The sequence below is a fragment of the Petaurus breviceps genome, unplaced genomic scaffold, assembly GCF_028583685.1.
Source record: "Petaurus breviceps papuanus isolate PSGF00001 unplaced genomic scaffold, PetGlider_PUasm1.0 90822, whole genome shotgun sequence".
Classification (NCBI taxonomy): domain Eukaryota; kingdom Metazoa; phylum Chordata; class Mammalia; order Diprotodontia; family Petauridae; genus Petaurus; species Petaurus breviceps.
This window is the reverse complement of record NW_027187351.1, coordinates 24,767,252-24,783,561: the sequence shown is the minus strand read 5'-3', so window position 1 is coordinate 24,783,561 and position 16,310 is coordinate 24,767,252. Positions and strand designations below refer to the sequence as shown.

The window sequence follows — 16,310 nt, the reverse complement described above, 5'->3', positions numbered from 1 at the left end:
TTGGATTTGCAAAGATATCAAATATAGCAACATAAAACACTGAAAACCTATCAGACGAATATTTTCATGCATTTTTTTCCAGGCTCTGGAGCATTTTAATGGGTATGCAGTTGATCTGGCTCAGAAACGACAGCTTTTAGAGATATAACAATAGATTTCACTGGAGGAGATCAGTTCTATGGCTGAATGCATTCATGGTGTAAACAAACAGAGGTGGATAGACACATACTGAGTCTGTGATAAATAGGAAAAAGAATCTTTCTTCATCCTTAATATTACACTATAGGCTAGAAAGGGACAATAATGGAATAAAAGAAATACTCAGAAAATCACACAATGTAGTATATAGATCTATGCACCATACTGGGCTAGCCAGAGGGCTTTAGCTATTACTGCCCTGCAAATTCCAGGTGAATGAATAATGCCAAATGCCAGCACCTGGAGTCACTCAATATAGAAACCAGTGATGAATTGGGAGGGGAAAAAAAGAAAATTAGAGAATTGAAATGACCCTGCTTGAGGCAGGTGCAGACTTAACAATACCCTGAGGAATCAAAAAGCATGGATAAAACCAAGGCTGAAATCAGCTATGGATAATTTGTGTCTTATGACTATTTTCCTAGACAAGATACATTAGCTATAGTTCTTCCTTATACACTTTGACATTCTCAAGGAAAAACAGAAAGATAAGTGAAAAAAATCCATGAGGAAAACCATGTTTGAAGAATTTGTCTTATTATCAAAGTGCAGTGTTCTCCACCTCCAGAGTCCTAAAACTTTTTTTTAAATACAATTCCTGTGGTCAAAAATGGACACAAAATGTTCTGAACATCTGAGAAAGAAAACCATGACATTCCTGCAACTAGCTGTTGAGACTAAATTTTTTTTTAAAATACACATTTTCTTGGTTGAAGACTATCAGGGTCTAAAGACTAAGAGAAAGAGGTACCCTGACTAAAAGAGACAGAAAAAGTGAGTAAGTCACAGAATGAAATGCCAAGGAAGGTCAGTCTCACTTCATCCTCATAGCCCATGATTAGATTTCCTCTCTTCCATACCAATAGAACATTCTGATTCCTCCTAAAGTCTGTCTCCTGTGCTTATTAAAATCCAAGGGGAAAGAGGATGTTATATTGTTGTGATGTGGATTAAAAATAATGTAGGTTAGGACTCTAGGAATAGTACCCCATCCTACCCACAACCTCAGAAAGATTCAAATAATACACAAAAATTTCTTTAATATTTATAAATGCACAAAGCATTCTATAAATACATAACATGTACTAGAAAATATTTAAAATCATACTGTGGGATTCTGTCTACTCATCCAAACACTTGTATAATTTAGGCAAAATTCATGATGATTGATTTGTTCATGTTTCACCTGGATGATAAAATCATATACTTAGAGCTAGCTTAGAGGCTAACTAGTTCAATGCACTCATTTTACAGATAAGGAAACTGAGGTTCAGAGAAAATATATGATTTATCCAAGATTACTCAAGTGGTTAGTGATAGAAATGGAATGTGAACCCAGGGCCTTTGATACCAGAGTTCTTTCAGCCATACCATGAGTTATGTGAACAACAGCTATAATTAATGTATGCATTTTTTTGGCTTAGTTTATTTTCCTCATGTATTTCTGTTTTATAGCATTCATGGGGAAATTTAGAGACAACCCTGAGAACCAGCCTTTCTCCATTCCTAAACATTCCTCAGAGGGAATATTCTATGTCAGAGACCATTCACAAGAAGTCCCCTCAAATACTGCTGGTAGACATTTTGTCGAGGGTTTTAAGAATTAGGGTTTACCATAGCCCTTTCTTCCAGACCACCTACCTCATACAGTGGCTATGAAATTGTTTTGCAAACCTCAAAGCCTGATAATAAATATGAAATTGCTATTGTTGTAATTTCCTTTCAATGGCCACTGTTGCTTTTGGTACTAATGTTGGTGCTATCCAGAAGAAATCTAGATCACAGTGGCTTCTGTTGATGATTCCTTTTCAGAATCACATCAGTGAAAACAGAGGTCTTCCCTTTCCCTTTGTGAAGCATATGTTTTGGCAATGGATAGCAGAAAGCTACTTCATGGACATAGATTCCCTCTACCACTAACGGCCAAGTTGTTATAGATGCAAGGGTGTATCTATTTCCTCAATGACACGAATCCCTCAGAAAAAAATCTCTTTGTCTCTCATTGTCACCATCAAGTGAGGGGGGGAATTGCTTTGAATTAAGAAATCTGAATTTTGTCCATGCTTAGCCCTATAATTTCCAAATAAAATAGGATTCAATGGATCACTCAACAAGTAGGTATGTTGTTAGCATTCTACTTAGAATTCAAATAGTGGTTAAACTGTGATATTAATCTCTTGAGTTTGGGAAAGTAGCTATTTTATGGTCTATTTTATTAAAAAGATCAGAAGATGGAAAAAATAATTCAGGTTATTTGCTCAAAATGGCTGATCCCTCACTGAAATATCTGCATTAGTCAGTCAGCCATAGCTTCTAACATCCCCAAAGCATTTATGAAGTGTTTTCTTCACAGACAGACATGGTGTGAAGTACTGGGAATACAAATATGAAAAGTAAAAAATGTCTTCCTTTAAGTGACTTAAATTATACTGGGGAGATCCAAGAATGTTCTGTTAAGTGTTAATTCATACACTTAAGAAGCAAATATAATGAGGTCCCAATTAGTGCAAAAAATGAAGCTCCTTAAGTGGATGCATGTATTCAAATTTGTATTATTTGAAGTAATAATTCTGTAAAATATGGTCCTTGATTCCTGCCCAGTGGAAATACACAGTGAAATTTCTTTGTTTTTCTTTGGTTTTTTTTGGAGGGCAGTTGGGGTTAAGTGACTTGCCCAAGGTCACATCTGTTTTATTTTTTTTTTGTGTTAAGTGTCTGAGGCTGGATTTGAACTCAGGTCCTCCTGACTCCAGGGCCTGTGCTCTATTCACTGTGCCACCTAGCCACCCCATACACAGTGCAATTTCAAATAATTTGACCACTACAGGGGATTCATTATATGCATCCATCAGGACATAGCTCTAAAAAAGTTGTTACCCAAATAACCTAACTAGTTTGCAAAGATTCTTGATGAACTTAAGAGTCAACAGTGAGAATGTCTATATATGGCAGCCCACATATAATATGTTCACCTGCTGCCAGGTGAACTTTTAAGATAACAACCTTCCTATATAACATATCCAGGACTTGATTCCTGATCCAAGTAATTGAGATTGTTAGCAACATTTCTGTTTCATGGTCTGTACTCAGTTTAATGGGTATTTATATCATAACTTGTCTTTTGTTTCTGTGAAATAAAATTAAAGGGAAAATTATATTTGTCAATGCTTCCTTTTTGTCTATTAGAGTAGGCCCTTGCAGACTAATTTCCTCTATGATAAAGTAAAATGGTGTTGGTACATAGCAGGTGCTTAATACCTATTTATTGATTGATTTGGGGACCAAGGCACTCTAATTGGGTCTGAGAAATAGATTGGATGTTATTGTTCAGTCATTTTTCAGTCATGTCCAACCCTTTTAGACCCCATTTGGGTTCTTCTTGATAGAGATACTACAGTGGTTTTCCATAAGCCTCTCTTTTTACAGATGAGGAAACTGAGGCATAGAGAATTAAGTGACTTGCCCCATGGTCACACAGCTAGTAAATGTCTGAGGCCAGATTTGAACTCAGGAAGATGAGACTTCCAGACTTCAAGCCCAGCACTCTATCCATTGTACCACCTATCTGCCCCCAAAATAGATTGGTAATGATCTTCTATTTGATTACATTTTTCTTATTGTTTCACATAGGTATTATTATCAGTAGTTGCTGAATGCTGCCATTGCAGGAGCCAACAGGGTAAGGAGGAAGCACAAGGCTGACTGTAAACTAATAAAGAGGCAAATGAACAGACTAAAAAGCAAATAGAAGATTCATTTCTGATAAAAGTAGGCACTTATACTCACATTTCTTCCCAAAGTTCACATACGTGAAGATTCTTAAAAAAACAGCAATTAACTATGTCAAAGAGAGCTAGGCCCTGTCTTATAGAAGGTTATGTTCTACTTGGAATCTAAATGTTACTTAAACTATGATATTCATCTTTTGGGATTGGGAAAATAGCTATTGTATAATATATTTTGTTATAAGACCAGAAGACAGAGAAAGTAACTCAGTTTGTTTCTTCAAAATGGTTCATCCTTCTGACTACCCATCCCATAGCAATATATCAGCAGCTGCCACCAGGGGAGAACCTTGACTTCATGGGTTTTTAATTTTTCTGTATTCAGTAGTATAGATTAAAATGGTATAAGCAGATTAATATGATAATTTCAGAAACATCAGTAGTGAATTCCTATAAAGCAATGAATTTTAAAAGGACTGATAGTGATATGGAAAATGAGACTAAGTCTGATGATTTATATAGTTTCCTTAATCCATAGCAGCTTACTTGAATTTTCTGTAAAGCAGTCATGTCCATGAGTAATGAAATGGAATTTATTGTTGTATCTAATGTGATTTCATTTTTTTTTACTTTCCAACATTTCTTTCGTGGAAATAATTTATTTCATGTAAGCCCACAATAATGTTCATTTAATGACATATTAAAATTCATGGAGGGTTGCATTTTGAAAAAAATTAAAAGTTTACTAATATAACTTATTTAGCCTAAAAAAACTGGAAAATGAGATTCTTCATTTAGCAATTACTATCACCTACTGTTTCCTAAATTGCAAAAATTCAGTTCATTTAAATAGAAAAAAAGTTGTGGCAATTACTGACTATTTGCAAAACTCTATAGTTAATGCTGAGGAAGATTCAAAGATTAATAATATTCTCTGTCCTCAAGGAATCTATGGTCCAGTAGGAGATAAATGATATATAAAAATAATTATAATATGTGTAAGAACTAAGATGCTCTGAGAAGAAAAAGTGGCTTCTTATACTCCAAGGAATTCTTCAATAAAGCCACATAAGCTAATAGGTGAGAGAACATGCGACAAGGATCAGAGAAAGGAGTTAAGAGTAGTGGTATTAATGATTCCCTGTTCACCAGTACTAAGGCAGCTATTTGTCATCCTGATGATAATAAAGAACTTCTTGTCCTTCAGCATGAATACAAGACATATCATAGAACCTCCTAGGACTTATCAAAATAATAAGCGCTATCACTTCAGGATGATTTACATCACCAGAAGTGGTACAAATAATACTGCCAGAAGGAACCTAAAAAGTATTGACAAAGATTATTAAAACTTGAGCAGGAAACTGAAGGCTACAGTAGCAAAAATTATGTTTTCCTTATTGCTACCCACTGAAGGCAAAGGGATCAGAGGAGAGAAAAATTATGTAGAAAGTGAACAGTGGACTAAGGAGGAGATGTCTAAGCATGGGATTTGGACTTGTGGACAATGGCTTCAAATCTATATATAACAGACTCCTTACCAGGAGCATTATAACTAAAAAAGACTGGTAGGAATGCATTTTCTATGTGTCTTGAAAAACTCTTCAAAAGGGCTTTAAACTAAAATGACTATGGGAAGGAAAAAACTTCCCTAGATGTCATAGAAGATAGTAATTAAGAAACAATAATAGAATATGACACCCAGAGATGCTGACAGGAGAAAAAAATAAAAAAAAGAGCCAGAAGTAAAACCTGTGGCTTTAAATGTTGTTGTTCAGTTATTTTTCTGTCACATCTGACTATTTGCAACCCCATTCAGGGTTTTCTTGACAAAGATACTGGAATGGTGTGTCATGTTTTTCTCTAGCTCATTTTACAGTTGAGAAAACTGAGACAAAGTGGTTTAAATGACTTGCCCAAGGTCACACATCTAGTAAATATTTGAGGCCTGATTTGAATTCAGGAAGATGAGTTTTCCTGACTCCAGGCCTGACACTCCATCCACTGTGCCACTTAGTAGCCCTATGGCCTTAAATGGTCATACACAAATACTCAAATGCAGAATTAGAGATTCTAACACAAAGAGAAATTCAGATTTGATCTCATAATTATCAGTGAGATTCAGTGAGATAAAATTCATAAGTAGGATATAAGGCTTTAAAAGGAGTTACTCTATTCACAAGGAATAAGATAGGGGGATGGGAGAGTATTATTAGAAATATCAGGAAAGTATACTCATGGTGAGGAAATCCAGAAAGCAGAGTTGGGAAAAGTATTTGAATGAGAGAAAATGGAGGAAGAAATAACTTATTTTGTCATCAAAATATACCATAGACCATCTAGACAGACACTGGAAGAGAAGAGGAGTTTGGGAAAGAGATATCAAAACTGGCACAGAGATGTGATATAGTAGGGACAGGGGACTCCAGTTATCCCGATAAGGGGTAGGGAACCTATGACTCTGAGCCCACATGTGGCCTTCTAAGTCCTTGGTGAGAGACCTTTTGACTGAATCCAAGTTTTATAGAACAAGTTTGTTCTATGAAGTTTGGATTCAGTCAAAGGGCCACACTTGAGGATGCAGAGGGCCACATTTGGCCTTGAGGCTGCAGGTTCCCCACCCTGATCCAGTTTACTGGAACTCTCTGCAAAAAGTAGAGCAGCTAATACCTTCTTAACTTACCTTAATGATAATTTCATCATTCAAAGAGCGGAGGAACAAAAGGGATTATTCTTTGTTGTATATTGTTCTCATCAACAGAAAAGAAATGGTTGCTGGGGTACCATAATGAGAACATTAAGAAGGAGTGACCATTCCCTTCTAGAGTTCGTGATGGAGAAAAAGGGAGAATTTGAGCATAGTCTGACAAGTATCCCTTATTTTAGAAAGCAAAGTTCGGAAGGATAGCTTCAGTACTATGGTCTAAATTCTTTAGGGTAAGTTAGGCAAGAAGTGATGAGAAACTCTCATAGACGACATTTAGAAGGCAGAAAGGGAAACAATTCCAATACTGAAGGGAAAATGAGATTTTTCTGATATAAATGCAACTTAAGATTTTCTAAAAGATGCCTTCAAATATGGAACAAAGAGCAGGTAACAGTGAATATAACTAGAACATATTACTGTAAAAAAAAGATATGTCTGATCTGCCAACACTTAGAATGAGCCAATGCTGGTGAGGAAAGCTAAGGACCATAAGGCAGATAATAGATTTAGAGCTGGAAGGAACCTTAGAGACCATTTAGTCAAATATCATCATTTTATAGAAGAAGAAACTAATGTCCAGGGAGATTGTGACATGCTTAAAGTCACACAGGTAATAAATATCAAATGCATTATGTGAACTCAATGAAAAGGGTTTTCTAAGCTGTGTTGAGGCAAAGAGAAAGTTCAGAGAAGGGATTGGATTGATTGCCACTTGGTATGGATGGGATGATGAAAACTGACAACAGAGAAGACATTCATTCTTAAATTCTTTCTCAGTCAAGATGAATGACATTTGCACTGTAATTGACAGAACAAAAATGGCTAAAAGAGAGTTAATACTCAAGGTAAGTATTGAGATACCAACTGAGTAGTTCACTGCAATTGATACATTTGTCAGGTAGCCCAGATGAACTACATTCTTGAGGACTGAAAGAACTGGCAAATGTGATTGGTGAACCACTTCCAGTGATATTTATAAGATCATTAAGAATGGAAAATATACTGTAGATGTGAAGAAGGGTAAATATTGTTCCCATTAAAAAAATAAGAAAATAAAGTCTGCAAACCATGGTCTGGTGGATTTGACCTTGATTCCTGGAAAAATTATATAAAGCCCACTAAAAAGATAATAAATACCTATCAAAGAAACCAGTGGTTACAGAATGAACATAGCTTCTTCAAAAACAGGTCATGCCACATTTAGCTTCTATCTTCTCTTAACAGTATTATGAAACTAGTAGACCAAGGAAATGGCATAGTATTACCTAGATTTTAGCAGAGCATTTGATAAAATATTTTTCTGGAAGAGATATAAAGATATAGAATTAATAGGAAATAAGAGAGGATAGACAGTGTTATAATTAGATGGATTTTGAACTAGTTGAATGACAGAAACCCAAAGAATAGCTATTAAAATTCAATGTCTTGAAAATAAAATTTAAAAAGAAAGAAAAAAAGGACGAGGGAGGGATTTTTAGAGGGGAGGGTGAGGGAATAGGTAAAATAGAGGTATAGAAGGGTACTTAGATTTATGGGAATGGGAGGTTAGGGGAGGGATCATTGGAGGGGGGTAGGCAAGTTATAGGAGGGAAAGGTAGTGGGCAGAAGTAAAGTAGAGGAGGCAGGAGGAATAGGAAACAAGAGATATAATCATACATAAAAACAAAGATCAGGAGTAGAATAGGTTTGGGAAAGCATATGTATGTATATATCTATAAGCTATAGAGAAACATATCTAAACTTTATTGCAGCTTTGTCGGGGGAGAGTGGAGGGAGGGAAAAAGAACAAAGTAAAAAAGTACACAGCAAAGAACAAAAGAAAATTCACAAGGAAGCAAAGATGGACAGTTCTCAACACAAGTATTATTTATCATGCAGGATTTCTTGAAATGAAAATCTATTGTTACATATTTTGAATCCTCTCTTATGTTCTGCAATGCACATATGCTTTTTTTCTTTCTAATTTTGTATTTACATTCCAATATTTAAGTTTATCATACTTTTTGGTTTCTTTTCTCTATTCAGTATTTGTGCTCTGGTGTTTGAGTCTAAAATAAAATTTTGAAAAAGAAAAGAAAAGAAAATTTAAAATAATTCAGTGTTAACCTAGTAATGGGTCTCCAGTATAGTGTCCCAGGCATTTGTGCTTGCCTCAGTGCTGTTTAACAATTGTGTGAATGGTAGAATATTCATCATATTAGCAGATGACATAAAGCTGGGAGAGATAACTCATACACTGGATGGCAGAGATGGTATCTGAAAAGATCTTTATAGGCAAGATCACTGGGATGAATATATTAATATAATATCCATTATGGGTAAATGTGAAGTCTTATACTCATAAACAATCTCAAAAGTACACTATAGGAAAGGCAGGGTTAAATAGCGGTTTCTCTGATAAAGAGCTGGGCATTTCAGTGGGTGGCAAGCTCAACATGAGTCAGAAATATAATGTGACAATCAAAAAAGTTTTTGTGATCTTGGGATACATTGGAGAGGCATGGCTTCCAGGAAGAAAAGGGTTGGCACTCCTCTGTATATTGATCTTGTCAGACCACAATTGGAGCATATTTAATTCTGGGTATCATAGTTTAAGAATACCGATAAGATGGAGAGCTTCCAGAAGATGGTAACTAAAATGGTAGAAGGCTTTGCATCCATGTCTCAAGATTTTCTTTTTTTTTCCTTTTTTTTTTGGAGGACGGAAGGCAAGGCAATTGGGCAATTAAGTGACTTGCCCAAGGTCACAAGGCTATTAAGTGTCAAGTGTCTGTTGCCGAATTTGAACTCAGTTCCTCCTGTCTCTAGGACCAGTGCTCTATTCACCATGCCACCTAGCTTCCCCAAGAGTTTTTTTTTAAACAACTGGGATATAAGTTTAGAGAAGAAAATGCTTGGAGGTTGTCCAAGTTTTCTTCAACAATTCAACAGCTGTCTTCAAAATTTTAAAGGGATGGGACATGGAAGATATGTTTTGTTTGGTCCCAGAGGGTGGAACTGGCAGCAGTGGCTAGAAGTTGCAAAGAGATAAATTTAGATTTGATATCAGGAAAAACTTCAAAATATTTTGAACTGTACAAAAGAAAGCTGCCTCAAGAAGTAGTAGGTTTCCCCTTATTAAATTTATTTAAATGGTGGCTGCATGCTCCTTTGTCCAATATGTTGCTGGGGAGGGAGAACATCCATGTATGGGTTGAAATAAAAAATCAGTGAAGATCCTTTGTTATAAGATTAGAACTGGTGGTCTTGACAACATCATGACAAGTTCCCCTTAGGTGATGCTGTAAGTTTATAGAATACTCTGATGGAAAAATATTGACAATAATATTTTTTGAAGGTTAGTACAGCGGTGTCCCTCAAATAACATTTTGTCTATCATGAGCTTAATTGATAAACCTCCATAATAATATTTAGACTACTACCAGCTTGTTTCCTCTTCCTGATAACAAGCTCCTCAAAATAATATTTTGCCCTGACCCCTTATATACAACTCAACCAGTTGGGTTAGCATTACATCGGTATTTTGGAGAGATAGTATTATGTCATGAAACATTAAAGATTTCAGAATATCCAGGAGGGTGCCCAGAATCAGAGCACAAGAACCCCACTCTTAGAAGGCCACTTTGGAGGACCCACTTCCTGTTGAATGGACCCATGTCTCTGTGTTCCCTAGTGTTACACTGCCCTCACAAGTTGTCCTATATGTTAATGCATACATCCAAGTTGTATGTCAGGTTCCTCTTTCCTCTCTCCCTTCCCCCTGTTCCCTACTGCTTGCAATAAAGCTTTGCATTGAACTGACTCTCATTATTTAACATATTATTCTCAGCACCCAAACTCATGAAGGAGTAGTTTTCCCTGATGCCTCTGGCTGGCACACCAGCCATTGCTTACACATAAACTGGGCCAGTTCTCACTCCATTTTTCCATGCTGTCTCTCTAGGAAAGATGAGGGAAATGTCTAATTTGATCCACACCTTAGACTCATTTTGTTATCCAACAGCATTTAGAAGAACATAGCAGCACCTCTTTCTTCCTGCCCAAGATACTTTTTGATCAATATATTCTAAATCAGGAGCTATTAAGCTATGGTTTATGAACTTATATTTTAAAAATACATATTTTGACAACTGTATTTCAATATAATTGTTTTCTTTTGTAATCCCACATATTTTATCTTATGCATTTAAGAACTTTATTCCAATAAGGTCCATAAATTTCACGATTTTGACAAAGCGGTCACACACACAAGATTGAGAACCCCTGTTCTAAAGGATATTCTGAAATCTTTAATGTTTGAAGACATAATACTATCTCTCCAAAATACCAATGGAATGCTAACCTAACTGCTAAATTTATGCAAATGTTCCTAGTTCCTTACCTCCTGATTCTTCTTTCTTCTTTAGTTATATTCTTAAATTTCATTCCCCTATATTTTACAGATTCATAGCTTTAGAATTAGAAGGAATCTTAGCAATCATCTAGCCCACCTTCATTTTACAGATGTCCTTGTATATTAAGCATTAAAGTAAAGACGTAGTAAACAAAAGTTTTCCTGGGAGGACTTCAGTACAGAAGAGAGATAGAAAACAGAGATAGAGCTAAAAAGAAGGGGGAAAAGATTCTCTTAATCACTTTGGAATGCTTACATGACCATACTCTATGTAGTCATATGGGGAAACTGAGGTTAAGTGATTTATCCAAGATCAGAGAAGCTATCGTTGGCAGAGCTGGGATCTGAACCACAGGTCCTATGATTCCAAATCCCACACCCTTTCCTCTGTACCATTTTGCCTTTGTGACCTTGTAAGGTATCTTTTTCTTATTCTTCTTTCTTCAGAATAGAGATTGGTTTCAGTTTAGTCACCTTATAGAACAGTGACATAAACACACAGGATGGTAGATTCGGAGACAGATGAGACCTTAAAATCTCTTTTTATGAGTGAGTAGATTAAGACCCAGAGAAATACTTACTGCTTCTCAGTCTCCTTTTGCAATATCAATACCCACTAACTGTGGATATAACCTAAAACCCTGTCTGGTGCCCTCTTCTCTTTTCTCTTTCATGAATTCAATGATGATTTCAATGCAGATGGATCTCAGATCTATATATCTAGCTGCCAGGGTCACTCTCCAGCATCTGATACAATGGATCATTCAGATCTAGAGAGTTGAAACAGATTCTCCTTTTGTTAAAATCATATTCTAATATCCTCAGGTAAAAATAATTCTCAGGGAGGATCCATCTCTGGGGTGGTAGGGAGGAGGAAATGAAAAAAGGGAAAAATAAGAAAATTTACATGAGAACTTTACTATATATTTAAAAGGAGTGGCAAGTTGTACATACTTGGTTTTCAGTTCCATATACAATCATCTTTTTTTTTCCTATTCTAGTATATTAGGAGAACACTTGTTATTTATTACTTAATTTCAGAACAAAATAATTTTTTTTAAAGCTCTCAAGGTGGTATAGACAATAAAAACATACATAAAACCCACTGGCAACAAAGTGAACAAAGCTGTCAGCAAGGAGGATTCGTTGGTTGCCAGAAGCTCCTCTCCAAAGTCTCAGAACAGTACTTTTAGACACCTCTTGCTCTAAAGATTTACAGCTGGGTCCCAGATCAATTTATCTGGGGGGGGGGGGAGGGGCATTGTATGTATGTAGATATCCAGATATAGATATGTAAAACTAATGTCTCCCTCCCTAGACATAACTAATAAGAGCTGGACAATTGTGCTTTTGTCTTTGTATTAACAGCAATGATCATAGTGACTGTTACACAGCAGGAGTTTAATAAATGCTTACTATTTGGCTAAAATATGTTGCCTACGGTCACACAGGTAGTAAGAAACAATGCAGGATTTTAAAGTCAGTGCCCCTCACTTCAAAGTAGCCAACCCTCTTTGCATTTTACCACACTGTGTTTCTCACAACTATTAGAAACTTTTCCACTCTTGGAAACCACCAGTTTTAATAAACATTCCCAAAATAATAATTTACTTATAATTAAAGAATATTAAGTAAAACCAGGGGCTATACAGAAAACCTGCTTTTGTTTTTTGTTTGCATAATAATACCTGGTCAGTGGACCAAAGCATTGCTATATTGTGTACTTTCTAATTTTTTTTTATATTAGTTTTATTTTAACTCTAGGCTTTCTAAGTCATTAGGTCAAAATAGAATATGATTCTGGCAATTACACCTATGTATTGTTTACTTTAAGGCTTAACATACAAAGTTAACACACCAATAAGTATGAAGTGACTATGTGACTAATTCAAACATCCCCTGCCAAAGTGGGGTTTTTGCTGAGTTCTATGGATAATTTCCCTTATGCTTTAGATTTATCTTGGGACAATTGATTCATAATGTTAAGAGCACTGACTGGACTCAGAGTCAGATTTGGGTCTGCCACCTTACTTTGTGACCATGCGAAAGCTATTTGATTTCTCTGGGCTTCTTTATCAATATAATAGGGAACACACTAAATGAGAAAACCTCCAGTGCCTTCCTAGTATTCAATCTATAATCTTATGACCAATGGGTCATCAAAGCTCAAAGGTGTAAAATGCATATCAAATATCAATGTAAACAGATTATATGGGTAAAAATATCTGGAGTTAGACTTACAGCTTTTCCATGAATGCCATCTAGTCCTGGATCTCCCTTTTGTCCCTGTTCACCCTGGAGGAGGGGAGAAGGAAATATATAAAATAAAAATAATGTATTTGAAAACCTTTACCAGGAAAAAAGATTAGATCCCATGTTCTATGACTTACTACATACAGTTATGTTTGCAAATACCCTGAAGAACATTCCTTAAAGAATAACCCTGGATTCCCCAAATCAAATACTCAGAGAATTAGAAAAAAGATTCAGAAGAGAGCAGCAGGTAATAATTAAGTAGAAGGATACAAAGCTAGAATCATTCATCTTCTTCATCATTGCAAATACTTAGTAAGTGATCAATATGAAAAGGTACAATATTAAACACTGTACTATGAGCACTACAAAAATGCAAACTCCATTCTCTAAGGAAGTATAATCTTAGGTCATATTGAAAATACAGAGGACAAAAACAATGACGTAAGAATGTTAAATAAAAACATTGATGGGGCAGCCAGGTAGCACAGCGAGTAAAATCACCAGCCCCAGAGTCGGGATGACCTGGGATCGAATCCGGGCTCAGACACTTAGCACCCACCCAGAAACACTTAGCCGTGTAACCTTGAGCAAGTTACTTAACCCCAATTGCTTTAAAAAAAAAACATTGACTATATGCATCTAAGCACATTCCAACAATGATATTAAAATGGGGAAAAGGGGAAGTTAATTACATAATTACAATGGAGAGTCAGGGATAGAGTATCTGTGGAAGCTCTATTTCTATGGGGAAGGAGAAATATTTTGAGGTTGCTTTTAAGTTCATCCTAAGAAAGAGAAGGCAGAAAATGAGAATTAGCTCTTCCACTTAGCCCAAAAGTGGAATAAAACACAAGAAAACTATAGCATGGGAGTTTAAAATTAGAATTAATATATTGTATTGTTAAACATTGTAAGAGCAAAGGCATAGCAAATCTTGAGAAATGTCTTTTAAAATGTGATAAAACAGCCCCCAAAGACAATATTGAAGGATGATCCTAGATGAAGGTAAGAGGACACACACACACACACAAACACAAGCACATATATGCACATACATACATACACATGAAGAATATGTAATAGATCAGTAATTTCATCAGTGAAAAGAACTCCTTTTAGATTTAAATCACAACCAATCCATGGCTTATTACTGAGCACAGCAGCATAGAGGGAGAAGCAAACAGTGAGATTAGTTCTGTAGGGAGATTATACTGAAGTGAGATTATATTCTGGAAATACATTTCAAGGGGGGAGGGGAGAAGGTGTATGAGAGTCATCCAGACAAGTGTGGAAACTGAGAGGTATTTGAGGCCTGGATGCTGGTGATGACCATGTACACCTCCCCAGTACAGTGTATATAGCAAAGATAAAAGGCAGAAAGAGATTTTTATCCAGAACAATTTATCAGACTCATAGGCAGCTGAGCTCACCTCTAGGTTTATGTTCCAAACAGAGGTTGGGTGGAAGTACTTTAAAACCTAACATTTGACCTGGTAAAATGAAATCTACTAGTTTAGAGTTTGGGGTCAAAATTGTTTTAAATATAATTTTTTCAAGTATTAAGGAGTAGAAGCTTAGTGAAGACAAGGCATTGTGATTTTTTTCTGTCAATTCTCCATTTTATTTTGAAGCCATATTATATTATGCTTAGTTTTTTCTCAATATAAATAATCAATACTCAAATGAATCTATGACCCCATTGATCTGAATGTTCCTTTCCTATATAGACCCCAACTCATCTATGGTTGCCCACTCTAGAGGTGTTTTTTTCCCATATTCTCCCATGAATTTGGCATAGAGAATCCACCCAATGTGTATGAGGCCTTCTTGCATTTTCCTGATATGGAGAGGACACCAGTGGTATGCTATGGCTCTATGCCTGACATTCCTTATCCTTGCCAATCCATACTCCCTTCCTATTACATATTTCTCTTATAAAGAATCAATAAACTAAGAAAGAGAAGAACAAGTATTGTTGAGCACCTGTCACTTAAACATAAAACTGGAAATTAAAAAAAATCCCTAATTCACAACCAAGTCCAGAGATAAAGTTTGGTTATATAGAGGTGCCTTTTACCATACATTAGTTTTAACTAACAGGACTAAATATTTTTTCCCATACACAATTTATTTTTGACTAATACAATAGGATCTATCATCCAAATTTGATAATGTTAAGTACTTAGTACCATGTAGGTGCCTGATATATGTTTGGTTGATGGTAATGATAATGGCACTGAATTATTTAATTTTTTAAATCAGTACACTTTTTTAACATTCATTTTTTTTTGCCTTTTGGAGGGCAATGTTGTTAAGTAACTTCCCCAAGGTTACATGGTTAGTTTTGTGTGTGTGTGTGTGTGTGTGTGTGTGTGTGTGTGTATGGGTGTTAAGTGTCTGAGGCTGGAACTGAACTCAGGTCCTCCTGACTCTGGGCTGGCACTTTACTCACTACATCACCTCGCCACCCCAACATTCATTTTTTTAAAATAAAATTTTGAGTTCTACATTTTCTTCCTCCTTCTCCTACCTCCTCCCTAATATGGTAAGCAATTTGATATAGGTTATATATTTGCAATAATGTAAAACATGTCCATATTTTAGTAATTTTTTGAAAGAAGAAACAGAACAAAAGGAAAAAAACTACCCCAAAAATGAAAATAATATGCTTTGATCTGCATTCAGACTGCATCAGTTCTTTTTCTGGATGTGGATAAAATTTCCATCATGAGTCTTTTGAATTATCTTGGATCACTGTATGACTGAGAAGAACTAATAGTTGATCATCACACAATGTTGCTGTTACTGTGTATAATGCTTTCCTGGTTCTGCTCACTTCACTTTGCACTAGTTCATGTAAGTTTTTCCAAGCTTTTCTGAAATCTGTCTGCTCATCACAACACTGAAAATTTTTAATAAGTGCAAAGAAGAGTATAGAAGATAATTCAGAAAATTTCATAGACAAGCAGGGAAGTGTTGGAAGTAATGAGCTGGCTTTGCTTCATCCTTTAAAAAAGCAAACATTCTCTTT

At 35.7% G+C, this 16,310-nt stretch overlaps 1 protein-coding gene across 1 annotated transcript in view; it reads right to left on the bottom strand.

Annotated features, from left to right (window-relative positions):
- Nucleotides 1-16,310, bottom strand: part of COL19A1 (collagen type XIX alpha 1 chain) — a 426,484-nt gene that overhangs the window by 252,428 nt on the left and 157,746 nt on the right. The window contains exon 13 of the mRNA XM_069070725.1: nt 13,265-13,318. Coding sequence (XP_068926826.1) covers nt 13,265-13,318 — 54 coding nt within the window. The remainder of the gene's footprint in view (nt 1-13,264; nt 13,319-16,310) is intronic.